The 24,138-nt window shown below is 44.1% G+C and overlaps 1 protein-coding gene across 6 annotated transcripts; it reads right to left on the reverse strand.

Moving 5' to 3' along the window:
- Positions 1 to 549: 549 nt before the first annotated feature.
- On the reverse strand, positions 550 to 15,377 carry Znf445 (zinc finger protein 445). Of its 6 annotated transcripts, none has more exons than XM_031343889.1 (7): positions 15,142 to 15,377; positions 10,836 to 11,400; positions 8,701 to 8,869; positions 8,290 to 8,384; positions 7,920 to 8,046; positions 6,511 to 6,621; positions 550 to 5,774 (listed from the first exon to the last, which is right to left on the reverse strand). In XM_031343889.1, the coding sequence occupies exons 2-7, from the start codon at positions 11,256 to 11,258 to the stop codon at positions 3,682 to 3,684; spliced, it is 3,018 nt and encodes a 1,005-aa protein (XP_031199749.1). In that variant the 5' UTR covers positions 11,259 to 11,400; positions 15,142 to 15,377; the 3' UTR covers positions 550 to 3,681. The 6 variants fall into 6 exon arrangements, with proteins under 6 accessions (XP_031199749.1, XP_031199746.1, XP_031199750.1 ...); XM_031343886.1 differs by having other exon boundaries at positions 10,836 to 11,475; XM_031343890.1 differs by having other exon boundaries at positions 14,989 to 15,377.
- Positions 15,378 to 24,138: the final 8,761 nt, after the last annotated feature.

Consider the following 24,138-nt stretch of genomic DNA (forward strand, 5'->3'; position numbering starts at 1 on the left):
CTGTAAGTCTGCAATAAATTCCTTACTACATAGAGACTATCATAACTTCTGTGACTCTAAAGAACCCTAATACAGTTACTTTCAACCTACTAGCATTTAGTACCATCACACACATACAAACATACATATGCATTGATCTCTGGGTCAGAGATCACTTTTTTGAGTAAGGTGGGCAAGAGGTGTTGAAAATAGCTCACAATCTCATAAGAGTGTTCAGGAGACACAGGAAACTGTTCTCTTCAAACTGACACATTTCATTGTCACACTGCAGCTGTTCAACAGTCTCTTCACCAACAGCCATTTTGTGTTACTCCATATTTGGCAGGATAATACTGAGAATTTAAGAGATAAAGTAGGCCAGGTGTGGTGGCGTACACCTTTTAATCCCAGCACTCTGTAGGAAGACAGGAGGATCTCTATGACTTTGAAGCCAGCCTGGTCTACAGAGCAAGTTCTAAGACAGAGGGGGTCGGGGTAAGAGGAGGTAGCAGCATTGCAAGTGAGTGGCAGAGCTGGAACTTCTGTATAATAATTACACAGATATCAGAGGCCAGGATTAATTTGTTTATTTTGATGTACTTTAACAAGTGAAAGAAGTCACCATATTATCCTCTTAAATCGTAACAATCTTAGGTTGTATCTGCATCAATAACTAGAAAAACAAGTGAGGAATGTTTCTATTCTGATTTCACTAGCATCTCATAACCAGAGAATATGGAGCAGTATAGCATACATCATCCCATTCCATAAGTTTCTACTCTTATGTCATTCATGTCTTTTCAATCCACAGAAAACTGTGCAAAATATTAACACTACTATACATCAGGAATGGTTATATGACACTAGTCTCAACGTCACACATGCATTTCATTACTGTCCCCACCACCACCCTATAAGGTTCGAACTCCATCCCACATACAGAATAATGAAACAATGGAAGTGATGTGAGCACTTTGAATGTGCTTAAAAATTCATATAAATTGTGTATTATATACAGCTTCTGCAACTCTTCATGTAGTTTTCTAAACTGGAGGTTATAAGTCTTCCACATTTGCTATTAATTGTCTTTTTTTGTTGTAGTAGTAGTTGCTTGACCAGGATCTTATTCTTTATCCCCAAGTGGCTTTGAACTTTTGGTCCTCTTGCTTTGGCATCCCACGTTAGGATTACAGTGTGTACCACCATACTGAGCTTTACATTCTTTCTGAAGTACCAAACATCTCCTGCCCTGGCTGTTCTGCTAATGACAAACAGGGTTTTGCCAGTCCCACTATATAAACACTGTTGTAATGAGTTGACTCATGTTCACCGTTCTTCACACTGGTCTAGGAAGGGACACACTGGATAGAACACACAATTTTTATAAGTCTTTACAAGTTGCCTGGCAATCCATCTTTATTTCTACTTATAAGGAGGCCTGAATCCCAGTTACTCCACCCATTTCATACTTAAGCTTTCAAAAACTAACTTCTCTAAGAGATTACTAAGAAAGTCCACATGGTTTCTTCTCTGCACACTGTGGCTTGACATCCTTTCTAAGGACGTAACTGACCACATTAACCAGGTAAGAAGCCATCCGATATCCATTACTCCATAATGGTCTCAGCCCATCTGTCTATCCCCATGCCCAACCTCAGTTCCTCAGGCAGTGGAGAGAAAGGCCATGCTCAAAGAAGCCTGTGCTTTCGAGGCCAAGTTCAAGTATAAGATTAAAGATGGTTGCCAAGACAATCAGAAGCTGTCAACCGGCACTCTACTACTCAAACCCATCAATAATTGGGCTCATACCTAGCAGCTGTGTACTTTGAGTATGGCTTCCAGTCAATACTTGACTCAAGGCCTGTTTTATAAACTAACCCCCAACCTGCCTGAACAAGACCCACTTAAAATAAAGTTCTACTCCTGACTTGGCAGAACTAGATTCTTTCAGTGAGGCAATTTTTTTATACCCATGCTATTTTTAGAATGTACTTTGTATACGTGTTTTGTTTGCGTGAGCCACGTGCATGTCTGGTGCACTCATAATTCAGGACAGGGCATGGGATTCTCTGGGACTGTTGACAGTTATGAGCTGCCACATAGATGTTAAGAACTGAACCCAGGCAAAAGCAACAAGTACTGTGCAGACTCATTTTTCCAGATTGGAGAAGCAGCATTTTTTGCTTGACTGATTGTTTTGCAAAATCTGTCAACATAAGCACCCTAGTACAGCTTTCCCAAGTGCTTGGTCAGGCTGCAGTTAACAAGTATAACTGGGAACCCAGGTTACACTAGCAGTTAAGGCATAGTCCTCAAAAGAGATGGGAGAAGGAGAGATTAAAGGACAAACAAACTTCCAGGATAATCATGACTATGAACAAAGGGCTATACCAGAGACATCATCATAACTAATGGGCCAGCAGTAACTCTGTAACACGTGGTCCATTCTTCAGACAGCTCATCTACTCCACCCAAGGGAGTCTATACCACCCTAAAGTCACCAGACAAGAACCTACCTTCTCTGTCTTGTATTCTTTCTCAATAGAGCAATATGCCCCCCCCCAACCCAACTTTCTTTAGCTTTTTAGTCAATTAGGGATTTTGTTTGTTGGGATTTTTTGGGGGGGGATGTTGTTTTGGTTTTTTATTTTTTATTTTTTTGAGATAAAGTTTCTCTATGGAGCCCTGTCTGTCTGTCATGGAACTCCTAGAGATGTCACTGCCTCCCAACACCTGGTCCCACTTAGTTTCATTCTGGCAGCAACACTACTTCCTGAACAGCTTGTTTAAAATTACAATCCACATCCTAACCAGATTCCTTGCCATTCTTCTCTGGATTAATTTGTCCTCAACACATACCACCATCCAGAATAGGATCTAACTCATTTAGTGACACATAGATCCAAAAACAGCAGGGTTTTTGTCTGTGTTCTGGTCACTGGCACATGGGGAGTGCTCTTATATCTTAGCTGAAATGATAGATTAATGCTGCCTGTCTAGATCAAGCAATGGAACCCAGCCCCCAGTCCTTTTCACCTGCCACTGAGACTACTTTAGGACCATAGCTAATAACCAAAATTAAAGCTGGGCAGTGGTGGCTCATGCCTTTAATCCCAGCACTTGGGAGGCAGAGGCAGGTGGATCTCTGAGTTCGAGGTCAGCCTGGTCTACAGAGTGAGTTCCAGGACAGCCAGGGCTACACAGAGAAACCCTGTCTCAAAAAAAAACAGAAATCAATTACAAACTGAAGCCCCAACCAGAGCACCCCAGAAGACATCAGAGAATACAAGTTCTTGGTTTTAAAGTCAACAGAACAGCACCAACACAAGCCGACTCTAAAGAACTGGGAATCTAAATGGCCCCTTCCTAACAAACACAGCTTACTAGACTACAGACATGCTTTTCAATCACAAGCAGTAAGAATTACCTAAGGAGACCTGGCTGTCAAAAGTCCTGGCTAAACCTAGGGGCCAGGACCTCTACAGGACCCCAGAGAACATTCTGTTCTTTTCTAACATCACTTTCCAGAAGGAAGACTGAGAAGTCCCTGAGTTTTGAAATCATCAAGATTCCACACCAGGAACATCCAAGCCAGAAAAGACTGGGCCTTTACAAAGGTTTTCCCCAGTGCCTACCACTACAGTTCTCTAGAAATGTAACCAGGAACTATTCCCCACCCCCACTGTCATCAAAGACCCCAGGCTAATTTCTAACATGTTTTTTCATATGCCGAGTCAAATTGGAAGACCACCTGAAGGCCCTCCCACACACTATACATTTGAAGGGCCTCTCTTTTGTGTGACATCTCTTGTGGCTAATGAGATGTGAGTGCTTCTTAAATGTTTTCCCACAAGTGTTGCACCTGTGACAGGCTTTCTTCTTAGTGGGCACATTCTGGAATGCAATGGACTTGGAATTCTCATCAGAAGGGTTATCACACTCTTCATGAAGCTTCTTTCCACTTAGTTCTAATTCCTGAATATTTAACCTTACATCCTGACAGTAAGATAAGCCAGGCTTATCTGAACGTAGGCCATATTCAGACTGCAGTGTTCTGCTGTGTTTTCTCTGGTCAACAGAACGGGCATGTATCCCAACAAAATCTTTATCATGCCACTGAGATTGAAAAGGTTGCTCTGTAGTGTGGATCCTCTGGTGATTAACAAGTCGATAGTTTCTATCAAAAGATTTTTCACAGAGGTTGCACTTAAAGCGTCTCTCCCCACTGTGTATTCCCTTATGATCTAAAAGGCTTCTTTTACGTGTAAAGGTTTTCCCACATTCCTGACACCAAAAGGGCTTCTGATCAATGAGGATTTTTGACTGTAGATTTGACGTCTCTTTACTTTCATGATACTTATACCGCTTGTGCAGAAAGTGTTTTCTCTCATGTCGGTAGAGATTGGAACTCCATCTGAAGGCTTTTTCACACTCCCTGCACTTATAGGGCTTCTCTCTAGTGTGAATTCTCTCATGAATGAGAAGAAATGAGCGATTATGAAAGGCTTTGCTACAGTATTTACACTTATTAGGCTCCTCTGTATTATGACTACGCTGAGGAATGGGAAACACTGTACTCTGACTAAAAGGTAGGCAGCCACGTTCAGGTTTTATTTTAATAGCATGTTGCTTTCGCTTCATATGAATAATATAAGATGACCTATAGGTAAATGTTTTTCCACACCCACTACACTGGTAAGGTTTCTCCCCTGTATGAATCCTCTGGTGCTCAATGAGTGATTTCTTTTGAGTATAAGTTTTCCCACAATTCTGACATGGAAAAGTTTTCTCTACAGTAGAGATAACCTGAAACTGATTGTGATTCTGCTTGAAGTCTTCTTGACATTTCTCTGGCTTACAGACCTCTTTGTGATGTAATCTCATATGACGAGAAAAGTTTGACTTCCACCGAAAGGTTTTCCTACATCTGGTACATTTATAAGGTTTCTCCTGTGTGTGAATCCTTTGGTGTTCAAGAGCATAGGACTTACAGGAGAAGTTTTTCCCACACTGGCTACAGTCTAAGTGTTCCTCCTCATCCTGGTCTGTCAAATGATGACTGGCATCCGAGCTGCAGGTGAGAGCATTTTTGTACTTACTGGACACATGCCTTGCTTTAGTGTGGGTTTTCTGGTGCAGACGGTAGGCTGACAAACGTTGGAAAGCCTTATCACAGAAACTGCATTTATAAGGCTTCACTCCAGTGTGAATTTTCTCATGTCGTATACAGTTTGAACGCCACTTGAAGGCTTTCTCACACACCCTGCATTTAAATATGTTCCCTTGACTATAACATCTCTGATGACATTCATGACGGGAGTAGGAGCTCTTCCCTAAGGTCTCCACACATCTGTCCTTTTCATTCTCTTTCAGTCTAGTATTTTGATACACACCAAACCCCTCAACTGTGTCTCTGAGCCCTTCCCCATATTTATTATTATAATGGTGTGAACTTTTTCTGAAGTTTCTGTCATAGCCATGTTTAAAGGATAGCTTTTTCCTAGAAACACTCATATATTTAACATGTTGTAACTCAAGAATATCATTGTTTCTCAGTACTTCAGAGTCTCTTCCTGTCCTCTGACTAATGTCGGTTTCTTCCTTTATCTCTTTCATTTGTATGGAGTCTCCACAGGACTTCTGTAGCCTGCTCCTCTGTTTAAAAGATTCTTTGAGCCCTGTTTCCTTGGAAATACTTGTCTCAGGACATACTGATGTCTTTACACAGGTTTCTGTGTACTCTGAAGGTTCCTGTTTCAAGATGAACTTGCTTGACTTAATTTGAAGCTTACCTCCTGGAGGTAGGGGAGAAAAAGGAAAAGAAACAAAAACACATATATACATACACGCACCCACACAAGAAAGTGTATTTTTCTTCCACACTTAGAACTGGAAAAGGCATCAAGGAACTATAAATAAGATTCTTGGTAGCAAGAATTTTGCCTGACTGTCGTTACCTTTATACAAAACAGTCAAGGATAAGACAAAGAAAGAGTATCTCAAATAACAGGAAAGGGAGGAGAAAGGGCCAGATACAGCAGGTAGAAGGAGGGACACAGAAATCAAATCTAATAGGGCAATAAACAGACCTAAAAAAGAATATTAATAGCAAGAAAATAGAGAAAAATTATGTCACAGGAGCACCACATAAAAGCCCCCAAGAGCCAAGACCTGGTGCTTCAAGTAGGGCCTTGCTGAAAAAACTAGATCTAAGCTCATCATAGATGGGATGGATGAACACAGGTAATTTAGAGTTAGCAAAGACACAGAAATGAGAAGCATTAGAACTCAGTGGAAAAGAGAACAAGGAAGCCCTGTGATGAGCGAGAACTGATACTGAGATGCTAGGGAAGGGTCAAGGCTGGAAAGAAATGGCCTATTATAAGTCAAGCAGGAAGTGGCCCAGGATCATAGCAGCCCTTAGTAACTCCTAGCGAATAATAGAGTAAGTCCCTTGTGATATATTTAACCATATGAAAGAAAGGAGCACATGTAAGAGGGGCACAATGTGGTACGTTTGACAGAGCTCACCTTCAGGTGCAGCATCAGGATCCCTCTTAAGCTGAACTGTACAGATATTCATGCCCCATGGCTTCCTTGCTTCTAGCCAGGAGACCAGAGCAGGTTTGGGAGAGGAGCCCACTGCAGAAAAGAAATGGGATGTGAGGTAAGACAGGTCACACAGAACTACTTTTTAGGACCTATAGTCCTGGCAGAGAGGAGAGAAGGACAGAAAGACAAATGGAAAGAGCTAGGACAGAATGTCTGGCCAGCCATTTGGGATAGCCCTAAGACAGCGCTTCTCAACCTTCTGGTGCTGAAACCCTTGAAAACAGTTCCTCCTGTTGTGCTGACCACTGACCATAAGATTATTTTCACTGTTCCTTCATAACTGTAATTTTACTGTTATGAATCATAATATAAATATTTTTGGAAATACACATTTGCCAAAGAGGTTGTGACCCATACATTGAGAACTGCTGCCCTAAGCAGAGATGAGAAGCTGAGAAAAGTCACAGGCAAAGGGGCTTCAAGAATTCTTCAGAGTAAAACGGGAAAGATGCCTCATCAGGTAAAGCATTGGCTGCTCCTCCAAAGGCTCTGACTCAATTCCCAGCATCCACATGTGGCTAACGACCATCTGTAACTCACGTTCCAAGGGATCTGATGCCCTCTTCTGACCTCCATGAGCATTATATGCAGGTGGTGCACAAACACACATGCAGGCAAAATACCCATACACATAAAATACCTAACAACAATATTCTTTAGAGGTGAGAAGCATACAACTACTCAACTGGCTACACCAGTTAGCAATACCTGACTGCCTAAGTGGACTAGGAACTTAAAAGACAGACTCAGTCTTCTCAATAACGTCACATGACATATTACCATCTGCATTATTCAACAACAGTTTAGTAGTAGATTAAGTAATAAGCTTGGTGGCTACAGAACCAAAATCTACGGCAAGGCCCCTTTCTACAAATTGTAATAAAAACCAAGGGCCAGTGGGTGAAGGTGCCTGCCACCAAGCTCAGCTAGAGTGATTCACAGGATCCACATGGTAGAAAGGACAGAAACGAGGCTCACTAGCTATTTTCTGACTGTATGAGCTATGGCATGCAAGCACCTACATGCATACATATCCATGTACATAAATGAATATATATATATATATTTTTAAGATTAAAAAAGGAGAAAAACCAGGCTGGAGAAATGGTTCAGCAGTTAAGAGCACTGACTGCTCTGCCAGAGGTCCTGAGTTCAATTCCCAGCAACCACATGGTGGCTCACAACCATCTGTAATGGGATCTGATCCACTCTTCTAGTGTGTGTCTGAAGACAGCTGCAGTGTACTCATATAAATAAATAAATCTTAAAAAAAAAAAAAAAAGGAGAAAAACCAAAAGTGAAGGTAGCTAGGGATACTAAAGACTTACCGACAGAAACTACATTCCCATAATTCTCCAGGATAACGTCCCGATAAAGATTGCGCTGAGCTGAGTTCAAACATCCCCACTCTTCTTGAGAGAAGGTCACCTCCACATCCTGGAAAGTTAAAGCTTCCTGAAAAAATAAAGAACTATGACTTAGAGCTGACTCACAGCTCTCAGTTGTCAAGAGGGTCATGGGCCTGACATAGAGTTAACACTGGGTAAATTTGGCAAAGATGAGAGGCCATCACCCAGCAGAAAGCTCTGGACTCTGACTATAAAGTTAAATGACAATCCAGGATGAAGAGAGCTGCACTACCCACTGGGCAGCCATGCATGTGACACCGTAAAAAAACCCCAAAGCCCTGGGGCTCACCTGCAGCTTGATTACCAAAGGCTTGCTGGCTGTTACCTGGTATTCTATGCCCTCTTCTATCTGGAAATAGTCAGGCACTGAGACGGCAGGAGAATCTGAAGGAAAAAAGAGCCATGAAAGAGTTGTCAGCTCTGGACACCCAAGAAGCCCACTCTCCTCACTCCTAGATTATTCCTGGACCTACAAGAAAGCACACAGCTACTCAAGGTGCACAGACACATCCTTAGTGAGTGTTAGGGGCCAGGAAAGGGAGAGTGGGATGGAAGAAGCCACCAGACACGAATCACAGAAATGTTCAGGAGAACCCAGAGACAGGTGACAAAAGTCTTGTGAGAGAATAGATGATAACAAGACAACAGTATAGGAAACACAAGAGGTATGACATGAAGTTAGGGTCTAGGCAGTGAGTACCAGCTTGTTCAGTCAGGAAGTCACAAACTCCTATTCCATGTGGAGTCTCCAAGTGGTCCTCTAGAGCAGAACTGTTCCTGAGATGTGATGCAGGGGGCCATATCTGTGCAGGCTGCAGAGCACTAGTGCCTATCCAATGCACATCTGGACTCTGAGTAAGACACGGGTCCTGGCAAGAAGAAAATGTTACGAGAACATTCCTATAGGAACCAGAGGGCAAATTCAGCGAATACTCCCATGGGCCAATCTGTAAAGGTTCAGACCACCAGTCCCTTTAATCACTTTTTGGCAGAAGGGACCCAGAGAAAAAAGTGATAGAGAAACTTTTCACCCCTTGGCCTCCTGGAACCAGGGAGAATTCAACAGGTTCCCACTCAACAGAAGGATGCACTGGGCAAGTCAATAATAGCAATCCTCACATGCCACAGTGAAACCTCTCCACCAGCTCCTACTTGACTCCGGGTCTCAAGATGAGAAATGAAGTAAAACGAGCACTGGTTCACAGAAGAGATCCAGACACGGATACTGAAATGTATAGTGACCTCAGAGAACCTCACAAAATAGCATCACCACTAGAGAGACAATATTAATTTTAAGGGTCAACCAGGAATCAAACCACATAGAAAACCTCTCCTCCTATGCTCATTCAAACAGAGAACAGGACAGGGCTTTGCCATTAGACTTCAAACAGCTCTGCCTCTCAGTCACGGCTTCCTTAATATAGAAACATGTGCAGAAGGCTTCAGTTAATGAACTTAGAGGGGTCTTCCTGGTACAGTGGCTGACACTTTTTCTAAACTGATGTGAATCAGCCTAGACTGAGGCCACTGAACATATGACAAACATCTAGACCTAAATAACCAAGCCATACTCTTATGTTCTATCTTACGTCATTTCATAAATTCACATCCCTGTGCACATCTGTTTTAGTAAAAATGATAAATGTACTTTTAGACTTTTAAAATAAGCATTACTTATGTTGATTTATTACCATTTATCACTAACTATGATCAAATCTTAATCTAAGTTTTGTCATAAATTTGAGGGGTAAACTTTAAAAATATTAGTAATTTTCAATGCATGAATTATGCATATACAGGCTCATGTTTTTATATAAATAAAATTTTAAAACATAAAAAAAATGATAAAACTCAAAAGGTACCAGATGTGGTGGCACAAACCTTTAGTCTTAACACTCAAGAGACACATAGATCTTTGTTGGTTCAAGGCCAGGGCGACATAGAGAAACCCCCATTTCAAAACAAAGCAAAAGCCTCAAAAGGCAAAGGCTCAGGAGTACACTTAGGGTCCCAAATACCCATATGTAGTCACCAGCAAGCTAAAATAAAGACTTTGAATTGGCTCAGAGACTTCCCTGGTGATAGCCCCACAACAATATGTCTAAGAACAGTAAGGCTATTAGACAAAGCTTAAAGTTGAGGCTTTCTAATCTTCCATCCCAGAGATGGCCCAACCCTTGTGTCCACTCCCACTCCTATATCCTCAAAAACCTTCAGAAAAGGAAACATGGCGCATGCAGACTGTTCTTTTGTGTTTTTTTTTAAAGATTTATTTATTATTATTATTATGAATGAGTATACTGTAGCTGTCTTCAGATACACCAGAAGAGGGCATCAGATTTCATTATGGGTGGTTTGTGAGCCACCATGTGGTTGCTGGGATTTGAACTCACAACCTTTGGAAGAGCAGTCAGTGCTCTTACCCGCTGAGCCATCTCACCAGCCCCAGGCTGTTCTTTTGTATTCTTCCATTCAGATATCATGATTCCTGACTCCCTTCAGTTCCCTGCAGCCCCTATTACTCTACAAGGCTATTGGTCAGTATCAAGCAAAATTAGATCTTAGGTGGAGATGGACCTTCTATGACATAAACACATATCCAAAAAGTAATTCTATGATCTATCAATACCTGTTGATCCTATTTTAAGGTGGTCTTCATCTATAAAATAGAAGGAGCACCTTGCTAAAGGGTCCATGATCCTCAGAGTCCAGTTCTTAGATGCTCAGGTATCAAGAAAATTAACAAGGGAGGCTCCCCTACATTTCTCAAGCTCACAGTTCAGAAGACCATCTCATTTATAAAACGCAAGGCAGAACTTACTGTGTACTACCTACCTTCAGTGATGTTCCATCAAGATCCCTCTGCAGCTCTTCCAGCAGGGCCACAACCTCTGCACCACTCTCAGGGCAATGAAGTTGTACCCATGTCCGGAGCTCTCCAGGCAGGATGCTCAGGAATTGCTCCAACACCAACAACTCTAACATCTGTGCTTTGGAAAGAACATCAGGCCTCATCCACCAGCGGCAGAGCTCCTGGAGCCGGCTCAGAGTTTCTAGGGGCCCAGAAGATTCATGGTAGCGAAGCTGTCTAAAGAGCTGACGGAACAGCTCCTGGCCAGGGCGGTTAAGTGTCTGTGGCCTGGCAGTCTGCATTGAAATATAGCCATCCTCCTCCTCTTCCTTCTTTACCGTACGTAGGCAGCCTTGTTGCCTTGACACCTGAGCTGAACGGGCAGCATGCCACCTGCCTGGAGGCATCACTCCTATCCAGAGTCACCCAGATGAACACAAAGCAAATCTGTCGCTTTCACCAAACCACTGCTGTATCCTTGCGAGTATCTTCACAGTACTGCAGTGTGTGGTGTTATCTGCTGGGTCATCAGAAGTCACTGGTAAAAGACTGAAATAACCAACACTGATGTTCAGAAGAGAAGAGACAAGAAAATGATGTCCACACACATGACAGAGCTCAGTCCTAGAATAGACAAGAAAATGATGTCCACACACGATGGAGCTAGGTTCTTGAGGATGTGTGCATGAGCACCTGCAGACTGAGACCTAGGGTGGTAAGCTAATAAAGTATAGTAAAGACATTCACAGGACTAGAAAACACAAGTGGCTGACAAAAAAGGTCGAAGAGCATCTAAATAAGTAGACAGACACACCATACTAAAGTCACATATTGGGAGACATGGCATGAAAAGCTACCAATTCTTAGCAAGTTGATGTTTAATTTATTTCCTATCAGAATCTCAGAAAGATGGGAGGGAAGCCAGGAATGCAATTTAGTGGTAGAACAATTGCCTAACACATACAAGTCCCTGGAATTAATCCCCAGAACCACAGGGAAAAGGAGTAAAGATGCTTGGCAGGAGAAGAAAGATGATACTATAATTTATGTAGTATGTAAAGATAATACTACAATTTATATTAAAAGGCAAAGGAGATTAGCTAAAAATTACTTTGAATACTAAAGTGAAATAGTATATGAATTTGAAAATAGGTATATATGAATTTGTTAAATTTTTATTTTATGTGTCTGGGTGCTATGTGTCACAGAATGTATGCTGAAGTGGTCAGAGGTCAACTTACAGGAGTCATTTTCTGGGTTTCAAGGACCAAGCTCAGGTGCGTTTACACACTTAGCCATCTTATTGATTTCAAGACTTATGGCCACAGAGATAACTTCAGAAATCAAGCCAGTGTGGTATTGGTGAAGAACAAACATAGATTAGGGAAAAGCATATATGGAAGCAGAATCTGAAGGAGGTAGAGCCATCTGCTTTAGTTACATGATGAAATTTTAAAAATAATACTGAAATTGATGTAGCAATTAAGCAGTAAGACTATATGGGACTGTAGAAATGCCTCAATGGGCTGGGCAGTGGTGGCGCATGCCTTTAATCCCAGCACTTGGGAGGCAGAGGCAGGTGGATTTCTGAGTTCGAGGCCAGCCTGGTCTACAGAGTGAGTTCCAGGACAGCCAGGGCTACACAGAGAAACCCTGTCTCGGAAAAAAAAAAAAAAAAAACCAAACAAACAGAAATGCCTCAGTGGTTAAAAAAACTTGCTATGCAATTACAAGGACTGAAGTTCTGACTCAAGCACAAGTGTCTGTTACATTCCCACTCTAAGGGATCATTGTTCTTCTGGACTCTGTATGTATATATACATAAATATATACATATTTGCATATACTCACTCAGATATAATAAATAAATCTAGAATAAGGTGATGATGATGATGATTATAGTGACAATACCTAGAATGTCCAGAACTTGGTTTCTAATACCATTCTCCAATAAAAGAATCCATGATTATTCCATGCTGGACAGAGAAAATACAAGTGTTTTGCAATATCAGAAAATCAGTAAAAGGCAAAAATTATATACTTAAGCAGGGGCAGATAGATAGCTTAATAGGTAAAAGCACTTACCTCACCAGCAACCTGAATTCCATTCCCAGAACCCACATAAAAGTGGAAAGAACTGACTCTGTGACCACATTAATACATTGTACACACACACACTGACTCCATGCCCACATTGTACACACACATACACAAACAGAGTAATACTAAATTAAATTTTAAAACAAGAAAAAAATTTAAAGCAAGCCAGGCATGGTGATGATGTCTATTATCTCAGCACTTGGAAAGTGGAGGCAGAATGATAAGGAATTCAAGGCCAGCCTGGGCTGGCTACATAACACATAAGGCCCTGTCTCAAAACTAAGCAGTGGGATCAGAAGTTCACACTGATATAAACTTATAAAATTTGAAGAAGCTCGGATAATAGCCAAGTCAGCTAGTGACATGACTTTAATCCCATCATTTAGGAGACAGAGGAGGGTAGACTTCTGTGACCTGGAGGTAAAGCAAGTTCCAGCCAGGATTATGTTAGACCCTGTCTCAAAATCAAACAACAAAGTAAGGAGAGAGGAAATCTTCCTCACAAGGCCTCCCAATAGGAAACGCAGAGCACCAAGCTCATTGCTATAGACAAGATGCTAATCAGGAAGAGAACGCTAAGGAGAAACAGAATACTTAAGATTCTTTCCCCTCAAACAGTACAAATTACAAAATTAAACACAGATTTTTAAAGTGGTGAAATTTCACAAGTGCCATTAACAAGAACACATCAACCTTATCTAAGCACAAGAAAACATCAGTTATAAGAACATTCTAAAATTTCAAGTAACAAAATACTTCAAAAAAGATCTTGGGGACTAGAGAGGTAGGTTATTGATTTAAGAGCACTGGCCACTGCTTCCACAGGAGCCTAGCTGACCCTACTTCAATTCCTTATGCCCACCTGCAAGCTTATAACAGTTCTATAACTCTAGCCTTAAGAGATCTGACAGTCTCTTCTGGCTTCAATAGGCACCAGGTACACACATGGTGTATAGACACACACTCAGAGGAAACATTTACACTCTAAAATATATATATTTTTAATTTTTGTCAAGGTCTTAAGTATGGCTATGCTTGGTAGTGAACAGCTACACAGGAAAATAAGGCAGGAAAGGCCTAGAGGATGGCCCACTGAGCAGTTATCTAGTGTCAAGACTGCAGTTCAGTTGAACCTGAGTTCAACTGCAAGAGCCAACACAGCAATAGAGGCAACCACAAATTGTCTTCTGATCCCTACATGTGCACTGCCACACACATACACATATACTCAAACAAAAATAAAATGTAGGGCACACACCTTTAATCCCAGCACTCAGGAAGTAGAAACAGGTGGACTTTTATGAGTTCTATGTCAGTCTGCCCACACGTATGATGTATGAGTTCCAGGCTAGTATAAAGCTAAAACCCACAACTGCATTGTACCGGGGCAGAGCCTGTGACAGAAGTTCCAAAGTTTCTGTAACTTAGGTTTCCAAAGCTTAGTTAATTAGAACAATGGACTTCCTGGAGCTGTATATCTGGTTAAGAATGAAGCACTACTGGGTTGGGGAGCCAGAAAGTGAAGCTCACAAAATGGAGTCACCTAAAGCTAAATGGGGTTCCGCCATCAGTTCACTTCCTTTTTTTTTTTTTTTTTTTTTTTTAACCATTTTACTCTCAAGCAACTCGGACATTACAAAATACTTTCTGGACACCAGAAGCCACACAACAACAACAACAAATGAGGTTGGGACTGTGAGCACTTTTCAGCTTTCAAGTACGTTATCAAACCTTAATTTCAAACGCGCCCTTTCAGTTTAGAAGTCATTCCTACCTTTATTACTTTAAAATTTGAAAGAAGGGCTCATTAAACTGCCCAAGTTTCTAGTCTTTCTGCCTCAGCTTCCTCAGTAGCGGGGATTACAGGCCGAAGTCACCACACCTGGCTGTTCCAAGCTTTTTTTAAAATCTCAATCAGTTTACATCACAACCGTAGGGCTTTTTTAAATTTTATTTTTGTTTTTAAGGCAATAGCATAACCGACCCATACAGTTAAACGTGGACCTACGTGCGGAGTTCGTCAAGAAGTTAGAATACCAAGAGTCATAATGGCGGACACCGGACCGCTGGACAACACCGCTCCGACCGTCCGGCTCCCCGGAGAACCCCCGAGACCGTGACGCCGCCCGGGGCAGGTCACCGCAACTGTGCCCCGCCGCCACTCCTGCACCCGATCTCCCAGTGGCTCACCAACTCAAAGCCGAGCATACAGCGTTCTTCCAGGTGGTTGTGCGCTCGCCGGGCCCACTTCCTCCGCGGGCCTCTCTAGGAGAGCGGAAATACACTTGTGAGGACTATCTAGGAAACCGGGAGGAATGCCATCTCAGCTGCTCTCCGCTCAAATTCCGCCCTGACGCTACTGATGTCTGAGCTCCAGCTTGGCAATGTGGTTGAATGCTGCATGTCGGCCTAACTTCCATGTCCTGCCCTCTGTGTCTGAAGATAATGTAAAACCCCGATCCTCGGTCAGTGGTACACACATTTGAACTATACCTGGGACTTTCCAGAGGATCAGGTGATGATAAGTCAGTACATTCTGAGAATTTTTTTTTACTCAAGAATGTTCCTGCCGGGCGGTTGTGGCGCACGCCTTTAATCCCAGCACTCGGGAGGCAGAGGCAGGCGGATTTCTGAGTTCGAGGCCAGCCTGGTCTACAGAGTGAATTACAGGACAGCCAGGACTACACAGAGAAACCCTGTCTCGAAAAAACCAAAAAAAAAAAAAAAAGAATGTACCTGTGGGTGAATGGAATTTGGCCTAGCCTTCACCCCAGGTTGAAGTGAAAGACCCCTCAGGAGAAGAGACCCTCACTCGTCTCGGGATTGCACGACCCCCACAAAACTCACGAAAGACCGATCTTGCTGCAAACACACGGGAAACCAGTGCACTGGGGCTGAGCTCATAACCCATGCAGGGGCAGAGGAGTTTGACCTCTATCTCAAGAAGTGTAGGGTATTTAAAAGGAAAAAAAACACAAACCAGCCGGCGGTGGTGGCACGCGCCTTTAATCCCAGCACTTGGGAGGCAGAGGCAGTCGGATTTCTGAGTTCGAGGCCAGCCTGGTCTACAGAGTGAGTTCCAGGACAGCCAGGGCTACTCAGAGAAACCCTGCCTCGGAAAAAACAAAAAACAAAAACAAAAACACAAACCAGGGGGTGCGAGAGGGAATTTCAACCCAAGTTATTCAGTCAGTTAGGGAGGGGAACATATTCATTTTAGGAATGTAATCTTACATAATCATCTACTGAATCATCTACCGGTCAGCAGGGTAGAGAGCCTCGTGAACCAGTTGACCTTCATTCCTAGTTCCTCCCTCATTGTGGTTCAGTCAGGAGGGGCAACCAAAGCCCTGCGGCTCTGAGTCAGCCAAGTTCTTGGAACCCAGAGGTCTGAATCGGCTGACCAGTATTTTTAGTTTTTCTCAGTTTGCTAGGAGCCTAAGAAGTTTTTTATATTTTTCATACTTTTCAGAACCGGGAAGCTGTAAGGAAGGTGTAGGACTGGAAAAAAGTCCTCAGGGTCCCTCAATAAGAAGAGCATTATCTAGCTGTGGTATGGAAGAGGTACTGTTGAAGAGAAACCTTTTTCTCCCTGTGTATTGAGTAAAGGTTAAACTATATGAGACTGGTGCAGGAACTGCAGGGCACTAACAGGCCCAAGCATGGCAAATATGGCACTAGCAGGTCTTGCCCTTCCCCTTCACTATCCCTACCTAAACTATAAGACCCCGACCTTCGGTCAGTGATACTTACTTAATGATATCCTTGAGTGAGACACCAAGATGCAGATTGATGCAAAAGCAAGAGGTTTACTTTCCAGCTCGAAGGATCGAACTTCAATTAGTCCCTCAAGTCAAGTGACTAGAAGGCAAACCTGAATGGCTATTTCAAGAAGTTTTTATACATTCAGGTAATCCCTCCCACCTGTGTCATTAGGTTGGGGATATCCCAGGAGTCAAAGACAAGGTCTGATCACAAGGTTTAAGGCTAGTGTCCCTTTGTAGTGGACCAAGCTACATCCCCAGTTGCTGAGAGTACTTGCCAAAGTCACTTTGGTAGGGTTGGGGAGGGGGTGCTGAGGCTCAGCAGAGTAGAAAGATACACCATAGCCATCTCATGGTTTCTCTGACCTTGCAGAAGGGTGGGTGATCTTGAGCTTGAGGAGGTTGTTCAGGTGTCTGGCTGCAATCCAGTTGGCAGCAGGTGCTGGTCTGACATGAGTTACATGAACCCAAGCAGTTACTCCATCCACCTTATTGGCTGTCAGGATGGTCAACAACATCAGGAACGGTCCTTTCCACTTTGCTTCCAAGTTTTTGGCACGATGCCTCTTAACAAATAACCTCCAACTTGGTAGTAATGTGGAATCTCTGAGGTACCTCTGTTAATCAGGGCACTAAGTTTAGTGCCACAATTCCTGGTGGCTGATCTGGAAAGCTTGCAATCAAGTCAGGCTGAAAAGAGCCAGGGTCAAGGGACTGGAAGTCCCTGCTGCAGGCCAGCCAGTCTCGGCTCCTCCACCCTTGGGAAAAACAGGGTTCTGGTACAGGTCCGCAAGGTGTTGGCAAAGTAAAAATAACAGATGTGACACAAGGAAGTGCAGGATCTGAATGTATTTCTCAAAATGGCATCAGGCTTTTATAGTCATTACAAAAGTGGAAAGAAAAATCTGGCAGCTCATCGGTCAAGGTACATCTGAGGCCACCTGAAACACACTGGGTCTAAAACAGCAGCCATCTCCTCTGGACTGGTGCAGCACCTGAAGGATCCAAGCACGCTTGGGCCTGCGCAGGCCCAGCCAGTGTCCCAGGGAGATGCAGGTGAGCCAGCCAGGAGGGTAGAGGCTCAAATCTCGAATGTTCTGCTGCTGCACACTGCCACACTTGCACATACACACACACACACACACACACACACACACACACACACAGCTCAAGGCCCCTCCCATCCTTAGTAATCGCCCACTATGCTAATCTTCTGGGCTAGTAGAGGCATGTCTCTCTCTCTCTCTCTCACACTCACACACACACACACACACACACACACACACACACACTCAGCTCAAGGTCCCGCCCATCCTTAGTAAAAGCCCACTATGCTAATCTTCTGGGCTAGTAGAAGCATGTCCCAAGGGTCTCATTCTTCTAATCCCTGGGAGTTATTCAACTGCTGTACCTGACTGAAAAGTTGACTTTGCCCTGGGATTATTAACTTCTGTTCTGTAAACTTCAATGCCCTACCGTCTCATTATCTCTCTAATAATGCTGGAGGCAATTAGTCTGAACGTGTAACTTTGCCTGTGAAATTCCAAGCCAGGGTTTGGCTAGGATGTTGGAACATTGGTGGAAGTCAGAGAGCAACATTTAATTTTGTTTAGCTATTATAGTAAATCATATCTTGGTAGGCACCTAGCAGGCAAGACTATTTTAAGTGAAGTAATAAAGTGAAAAACTTTAGTAATAAAGTTCTGGGAATGTAGAAATAAAGTTTCACAGTAAAATAAGAGAGCCGTATTCCAGCTCTTGTAAGCAGTAAGCAATGTGGAAATGAAGTTTTACAGTAGCAAGCAGCAGCTTCAGACACTGAGAAGTGTGTTCCAGAGATAGCCAAGGACATGTTGTAAAAACAAAGCTCTCGTGGTCAGAATGTTGAGACAGAATGACCAGGCCATTCTGACTAAACTAAGTCAAGCCAAAACCAAAGGTCGCAATGATCTGAAGGTCCACAAAAACAAGATTCGCAATTCTTGAAAGAACCCCCCAACCCCTCCTGTGGTGAATTTCGGAAAAAGACCACAAACTGTCACTTTGACCTTGCAGCCAACAATCCCCCTACCACCTAGTTACTCAGCCACTTCCCAGAGACTTTTCAAGGACTGTTGCAGAGCTGGATAGGGAAGTTGACTAAGCCAAGAACAGCCCCCTAGCAAGCCAACCAATGCCTGATGAGATCCTTTGTCCTATGTTCCACCAACCAGAGTAAGCCAGCTGTTGCAGAAATCTGCCCTCTGTAAAGTATAAAAGATGTATGCATTCTGAGTTTGAGGTTGACCCCCCCCCCCGTGAGGGTGGGCAACCCCACGTACATGGATCAATAAACCTCATGTTATTGCAATGATCTATTGTCAATCTGTGTTCTCTGGGTTGAGCCAAGATTACTACACAAGGACACCTCTGAGTTAGGGGTTGCAGGAGGCTAGCTTCCTTGAAGCTTTTTGCCTCATAAACTGCTGTCACACAAAGTGTGCATGGCAGGTCCCATACAGGATCTCAAAGGGAGTTAGATTGAAATGACTCCCTGGCTTACCTGAGAAACGAAGGGTGGCCCAGTATCTGAGCCGATGGTTTTAGGCACACGGAATCGAGGTAGTATCTCCTTCGGTATCACTTCTTCACAACCACCTCTGCGGTTTCTCTCCTGGTGGAGTAAGGCGTCCACCCACCCAGAAAAAGGATCGACAAAGACTAGGAGGTGCTTACGCTCATATGTTCCTGGTCTGACCTCAGTAAAATCAACTTCCCAAAATACTCCAGGATGATTACCACTTAGCCTTTTTCCTGACGGTGCCTTGGTGGGATAGGCATTTACCTTCTGACAAGCTTCACAGTTTTGTAGCTATCATGTCTACTAGTTATCCTAAATTTAAAATAACCATACCCTACCCTTTGATCGCCTGTTCCAGATTTCTACTGCCACAGTGGGTCTATGCATTTGTGTAAGCAGTTCAGGGGCCTGATGTTCTGGGAGGATGGTTTTCCCTCCAATGCCTTCCAATGTCCACTTTTGTCCAAATAGTTAGTGGGACACTCTTTAATCAGCTTAAACTCATGATTACTATACCCAGGTGGTGGCCAGCCATTTCTCAAGTTCCAATCTGAGCTCTCGTCTCCTGGGTGGTGGTTTGTCAAAAGGATAGTCTTTATTTCTTTCATCACTCCTTCCTTTGGCACCCTGTCTGCCAGGTAATCCCCACAAGCTATGGGGTCCTCACTCTTCTGGTGCCCAGGGCAATGGATTATACTCGCTTTTGCCAGTTTAAAAAGGGCCTGTAGTAGGGCAGCTATCTCTGGTTTGTTTCTCATGATCTTGCCTTCTGAGGTTGAGTCCCCATTGTTGATAAATGGCCCCGTGCACGTGTGCAGTCTCGAGGGTATACCTGCTGTACCACCGAAGCTCCAGCCTTCTGTTGGCCATCAACCAAGAAGCTGCTCCCATCTCTCAGATCTTACACAGGGTGAGAGTACTGAGTACCAGGCTTTTTAAAGGCAACAGGGGTGTGTTCCAAGCAGAGCAGCACTTGCAAAGGACCCCCAGTTGGAACAGCCTGTCAATGTGAGGTTTAATACCTTCTCACGACTCCCCAACATCTGGTGCTTGTGCACTGAGACAAGATCGGCCTGTTTCTTAAGCTTAACATACACAGAGGCCTACAGACATACATGTCCTAGCCTGACTGTTTGGTCTCAAACAATTTGTATTTGTTCTACAGCCTAGTAATAAGGACCTGGAGAGGTTCTTCAGTGGGGCTCCTCAATTGAGGGCCCTCAGGAAGAAAGTGGATCTGAGCTCCCATCTTGGAGAGCAAATCTCTCTCGGGTAAGGGATAGGGACAGTCAGGTATGACCATGAACAACAAGTGGGATTCGGGGCCCACACCCAGGTCCACAACTCTTCAGGTAGTCCATGAATAGTGTTTAATCCCAGTGGCCCATTGGACCCATGATTTTTTTTTTTCTGGAGACTGGCCCATCAGCTTAGAGGAGGACCAAGTGTTGGGCCCTAGTATCCACCAAGAATTGAGTGGGTTTCCCCTCCACCTTCAAGGTTACCCTGGGCTCCGGGAAGGGGTCCAAACCCCATCCTCCCTAGTCCCTTCCCCCAGGGCTAACATCTTTGCTGTTTGGGGGTGATTTTCCCAAGACCTGGGATTTCTCACCCCCAGCTTCCGTTTGTTGGGGCACACTTGAGACCAGTGGCCCTTCTTCTTGCAATATGTACACTGGTCCTTTTCAAGCGGGTTTTCTGTGTCTCTTTGATTGGAGTCTCTCTTTTCTGCTTTCCCTAACTACTGTAGTCAAGATTCTCTGTAAATTCCTTTCCTGTTGATTTTCTTTTTTTTTTCATCTCCCTTTCATCTTCCTTTCTCTTTCTCTGCTCCTTCTCCTCCTCCTGTTATGGTAGCACCCTGCACTAAATCCCTCAACAACTTATCCTGTAGTCCCTCTAGCCTCTGAAGCTTTTTCCTGATATCTCTACTAGCCTGGTCTATAAAAACCATAGTCACAATAGCTTTGTGCTCCTCAATGTTGGGGTCATAGAGTATAAATTGCTGGAATGCCTCCATGAGCCACTCTAGAAAGGCAGCAGATGACTCCTCTGATCCATGTCTAACCTCACATGCCTTGGTCAAATTTGTGGGCTGCCAGGAGGCTGCCTTGAGACCTGCCACCAGAGCCAGTTGGTAGACCTTAGGGTGCTCCTCACCTTTGGCTGAATTAAAATCCCAATCAGGTGGGGTTAAAGGGAATTCAATTATCAATGGCTGCCAGGTTTTCTGAGGGAGCCCCTGTGTCCCAGGGCACATACTTTCAGGTCTCATTGAGGATGCTTTCTCTCTCCTCAGTGGTGAAGAGGACTCTTATATGCTGTTGTATGTCAACCCAGGTGGGCTGATGGGTAAATAAAAGTCTCAAAGAGATAAATCAGCCCTTGGGTTATCTGAAAAGGGGATGGGTGGGTGTTGGGCCTTCCAGTTGTACAAGTCAGCCAAAGAGAAGGGACAATATTGCATGGCCTGATTGCCATCCTCATCTATGTGCCCATAGGCTCGGAGGGCGATGGCCACTGTTGTATCAGGTTAAGTGGCCCTTTTGCTCCGGGTTCCCATGGTCAGTCCCAGTTCTGAGGGTCCCTCCCCACCCTATCCCCTTGCTAGGGCCGGAGGAACGGGGGAGGGGAGAGTAAAGGGACACTGGATGAGGGCTCAAGGGAGATCCTTGAGGAAGGGCCGTGGGAATCAGGTCATGGTAGGGGTTAAGGGCTTGGAGGATCCACCAGTAGCATATCAGCTGTGGAAGGGTCCTTGAGGATATTCTTTACAGACTCGTAGGTCTCTACGGGGTTCTTCTCCTTCATGGCCAGGACCTGCATGAGTCCCAGATACAAAAAGCCTTTTACCAAGTGGAGGGTCCTCCACTAGATCCTTCCAGAGCACTTGGTCTGGGTGCTTGAGGGATCCTGGCCTAAAGACTTTCCTCTACTGCTTTGATCACCTGCAAGTCAAAGGTCCCTACTGGTGACCTCCCTACTCCAAAGGTGGGCCATACAGAGGAGCAAGGAGTTACTAACTTGCCCTTCTTTACTACTACTGACAAGTTTTCTCCTCTTTCCCTAACTTCCCTTCAGTATTTAACTAGGATTCAGTCTGTCCCATGTCCAAAAATAACATCAGCCCAAGTCCAAGAACACACAGAGAAAGACAATCAACACATAGATAGTTCTCCCTGCCACCGTGGCAGAAACCAGGTGATAGCAAGACTCGGTTGGCTCCTGCTGAAACTGTCTTGCCATTTCCAAAAGGAGCAGAGTCCTCCCAACTCCCTTGGGGATGTGAGGGGACCTGAAGTGTCCTCCAGACTACCTATAGTCACAGTGTTAAGGCACATCTGCCCAAGGTTTTCCAGTTGATACTGTGCTTGAGAGCCAGAAGGGAAAGCAGGAGAAAGACAAACACAAGTAGGCACCTGTTCCCTCCGATCAGTCTAGTCTTTGGTTGCTTGGGGGTCTCTTCGGATCCCAGAAAAGCCCACAAATGTAAGCATCCCGCCCTGACCCTCAGTCAGTGGTACTGACAGTTCCACAAGAGATGTTCTCGAGTGAGACACAGATCGATGCAAAACCAAGAGGTTTACTTTCCTGTGTGTTGGGATCGACCTTTAATTAGTCCCTCAAAGGGAGTGATTGCCCCAGCCAGCAGCAGAACTTTGGCAGCTTTGCCATGTGTCTCTCACTGTATAGTCAAGAGGAGGATACTACTGGGGCAGTTGAAGTCCATTCAATGAATCCCCCTGGTTCATTCTGGGAATAACAGGAAGTAGGATTCTCCTACATTAGTTGCCACGGACCGGGATTTCTCACGGGGTCCCCTGTTCCGCGGGACGAGGGATTCTGGCCAGGTGTGCACGGGATTCGGCTTTTGACAAACAAACTACACACGGGTGGTGTAAAATCTGAGTGTATTTCTTTTAAAAATGACATGAGGCTTTTACAATCATTGCAAAAGAGAAATGAAAAATCTGGCAACTCAACAGTTGAGGTACCTCTGAGGCTATCTGAAACATACTGGGTCTAAAGTAGCAGCTCTCTCTTCTGAACTGGTGCTGTATCCACCGGGCCCAAGTGCTCTGGGCCCGGGGGACTGCGAGAGATACATGAATCTGAGTCCTAGCCCATCTAAGTTCTAGTGCTAGTCCTGCATGTGAGTCTAAGTACTTCTTCCTCCAGTCTTAGTGTTAGACTGAAGTCACGTAGGCAAAACGACCCCCACACACCCAGGTCAGCAGGGTCTGGTAGCTAGGTGTGAAGCAAGAGGAAGAGGGGTGGAGCCCTCTCTGTTGAGGTATTCTTATGCTAATTCTATGGTTCTTGCTGGAGGCAGGCAGAGGAGAATCTCGACCTAACACTTTCAGCTAATGTCTTAGAGTGAGAGAAACCTTTCAATTACTCTCTAGTACTTAAAACATTAAACTAGGATAGTTGGAAACATTGGTGAAGGTCAGAAAGCAATGTCCGAATTTTCTCTTGCTAGCTGTAAGAAAATGATATCTTGGTGAGTTCCTAGCACACTAGTACGAGGACATATCTGGGCCACCTCTGAGTTTGGGGTGCCAGGCGACAATGCGGAGGCAGGAGACTGACTTTCCTTGAAGTTTACGCCTCAGATACCGCCTTCACGAAAAGTGTGCGTGGCAATTAGTGTTATGCTCTCTACCAGTGAAAGTGTTATAGCTATGCTGCAAAAGGTATCCTGGCAATTGGGAGCCAAGGGATACAACAAATCTCACACAAAAGATTTATTGGGGTGGAGGTAGTACAGGAGAGATGAGAAGCAGCAGGGAACTGAGCAGAAGGCAGGGTTTACATGGGGTTTCTTGGGGCATGGTGAAGATTGCTGTGATTTCAATTCCT

This window comes from Mastomys coucha, unplaced genomic scaffold, assembly GCF_008632895.1.
Source record: "Mastomys coucha isolate ucsf_1 unplaced genomic scaffold, UCSF_Mcou_1 pScaffold23, whole genome shotgun sequence".
Lineage (NCBI taxonomy): Eukaryota > Metazoa > Chordata > Mammalia > Rodentia > Muridae > Mastomys > Mastomys coucha.

Coding starts and splice junctions, on each gene's coding strand:
- Znf445 (XM_031343889.1), bottom strand. CDS start 11,258: ATGCCTCCAGGCAGGTGGCATGCTGCCCGTTCAGCTCAGGTGTCAAGG. Junction 8,047..8,289: donor CTTTGGTAATCAAGCTGCAG/GTGAGCCCCAGG, acceptor TTATTTTTTCAG/GAAGCTTTAACTTTCCAGGA. Junction 5,775..6,510: donor TCCTGATGCTGCACCTGAAG/GTGAGCTCTGTC, acceptor CCCTACCTCCAG/GAGGTAAGCTTCAAATTAAG.